General features: G+C 42.4%; 1 protein-coding gene across 1 annotated transcript in view; it reads left to right on the top strand.

Annotated features, from left to right (window-relative positions):
- The window catches only part of LOC144979020 (uncharacterized), a 43,705-nt gene extending 42,722 nt beyond the window's left edge, over positions 1-983 (top strand). Inside the window, exon 6 of the mRNA XM_078925636.1 lies at positions 880-983. Coding sequence (XP_078781762.1) covers positions 880-983 — 104 coding nt within the window. The remainder of the gene's footprint in view (positions 1-879) is intronic.
- The last annotated feature ends 1,251 nt before the right edge of the window (positions 984-2,234 follow it).

Raw genomic sequence — 2,234 nt, 5'->3', positions numbered from 1 at the left:
GGGGGCCCACCTTTTTGTTAGTGGTGGTCACATTTAGCTCTCAGGGGCCGTTCTGGGATGGAGAAAAACTCGGGGTCGCCGTGTAAAACAATGAAGGAGGACGGCCCTTGACAAAAATTCCCGGGCGAGGGGGACATAGGGTGCCAAATTAAAATTTAAAGTTTTTTGGACCCGGCACGCTTTTATTGGTGCCAATTTTGGGGGAACGAAAAACCGAAAAGCATGCGCTTTGGTGAGTAAAATATAATGAATGAAAAAAAAAAAAAAAAAAAAAAAAAAAAAAAAAAAAAAACAACAACAACAAAAAAGTGAGAAAGAGAGAATTTGGTGAGAGGTGTGGAGTAAGAGTAAGGAGGGGGGGGGGGGGTTGACAAAAAAGGGGGGGGGTTTGACCAGAAAAAAATGAATATATTATAAATTATTGTTTTGAGAAAAAAAAAAGAAAGGGAGAGAGGAGGGAGGGGGAGTGGGGAGAGGGGAGAGAGAGAGAGGAGAGAGTAGAGAGAGAAGAGAGAGTGAGAGAGGAAGATGGGAGAGAGAGTAAAGGGGTAAAAAAGAAGAGGAGGAGAGAGAGAGGAGAATTGACACAGAGAGAAAGAGAGAAAAAAGAAACGCTTTGAAAGGAGACAAGGGGGGGGGGGAGAAAAAATATAGAGATGAGAGAGAAGATAGAGTGACAGAGGAAAGAGGGGGGAGTAGGGGGAGAGGGGGAGAGAGAGAGGGGGAGAGGGGAGGGGGAGGGGGAGAGAGAGAGAAGAGAGGGGGGGCAGAGAGGAGAGAGAGAGAAAAGGGGGGGGGGGGGGGGGGGGGGGGGGGGGGGGGGTGTTGTGAATTATTAAGATTGTTTCCAAATACTATCCAATATGATTATTCCCCAAGGTGCTGGCCAGTCAAACTGCTTGGTTCACGGAACACTACCCCTTACCAGTACCAGCCCCCCTGTCTTGGCCACGGTCGGCCCTTCCAGTTTCTATCCTTTTTGACAGGGAATCTTATTTAGATGGTTGGATGAGGACTGTCCTAATACACTAATAACATGAATGTATTATTTATTATTATTATTATTATTTATTATTATTATTATTTATTATTATTATTATTATTATTATTATTATTATTATTATTATTATTATTATTATTATTATTATTATTATTATTATTATTATTATTATTATTATTATTATTATTATAACAAACACACAAACATTATTTTACAAGCAAACAAACAACAAACAAACAAACAAACAAACAAATAAAAATAAAACAACAAAAAAAAATCCCTGCAATTGCAATAGCCGTCAGTTCGATTACTTTCACCACAACCGAACCGTGCTACTACTGCTGTTGCCGTAACATGACAATCGACAAAACGGGACGGGACGGGACTGTCGGGAATTTCCTATTTTTTCTTTTAAAATATCATTATTGCTTTTAAAAAATTCTAAAATGTCCACCAGATGTTTTGATATTTTTGACGCCATCTTGCCACCAAGGCCTTTTGTACACTCAAAGTGTCCCCCAATCAACACACCAGGCCCTTCACTTCCATTTCGTTTTCTTTTATTTCTTATCAATTTCTTCTCTTCCCTGCATGCAATTTGCAATGTTTGTCTTAGAGGGGGCTCCATGTCAATTAACCACCAAGTTCTCACTTTTCCTATTGGTGGCGTCGCTTTTATCTCCCATCATTTCCTTCCAAACTTCCTTCTTCTTCTTCTTCTTCTTCTTCTTCTTCTTCTTCTTCTTCTTCTTCTTCTTCTTCTTCTTCTTCTTCTTCTTCTCTCTCTCTCTCTCTCCTCTCTCTCTCCTCTCTCTCTCTCGCTTTGATATCCCATCCCCTCCCAAACTTCCGTCCTCCCCCCCTCTCTCTCTCTCTCTCTCTCTCTCTCTCTCTCCCTCTCTCTCTCTCATCTCCCAAACCTCCTTCCTCCCTCTCTCTCTCTCTCTCTCTCTCTCTCTCTCTCTCTCTCTCTCTCTCTCTCTCTCTCTTATCTATCTCTCGCTTTTATCTGCCATCACCTCCCAAAATTCCTTCCCCCCCCCCCCCTCTCTCTCTCTCTCTCTCTCTCTCTCTCTCTCTCTCTCTCTCTCTCTCTCTCTCCATCTCTCTCTCTCTTTCCCCTCTCCTGTCTCTCTCTCTCTCTCTATCTTTCTCTAACTCACACACACTCACACACACACATACACACACACACCCTCCACCCACACACACCCTCTCGTTCCAAATGCCAATA

Source organism: Berghia stephanieae, chromosome 8, assembly GCF_034508935.2.
Source record: "Berghia stephanieae isolate SIO BIC M18660-M18661 chromosome 8, UCSD_Bste_1.3, whole genome shotgun sequence".
Taxonomy (NCBI): Eukaryota; Metazoa; Mollusca; class Gastropoda; order Nudibranchia; family Aeolidiidae; genus Berghia; species Berghia stephanieae.
This window is presented reverse-complemented; position numbering and strand designations above follow the sequence as displayed.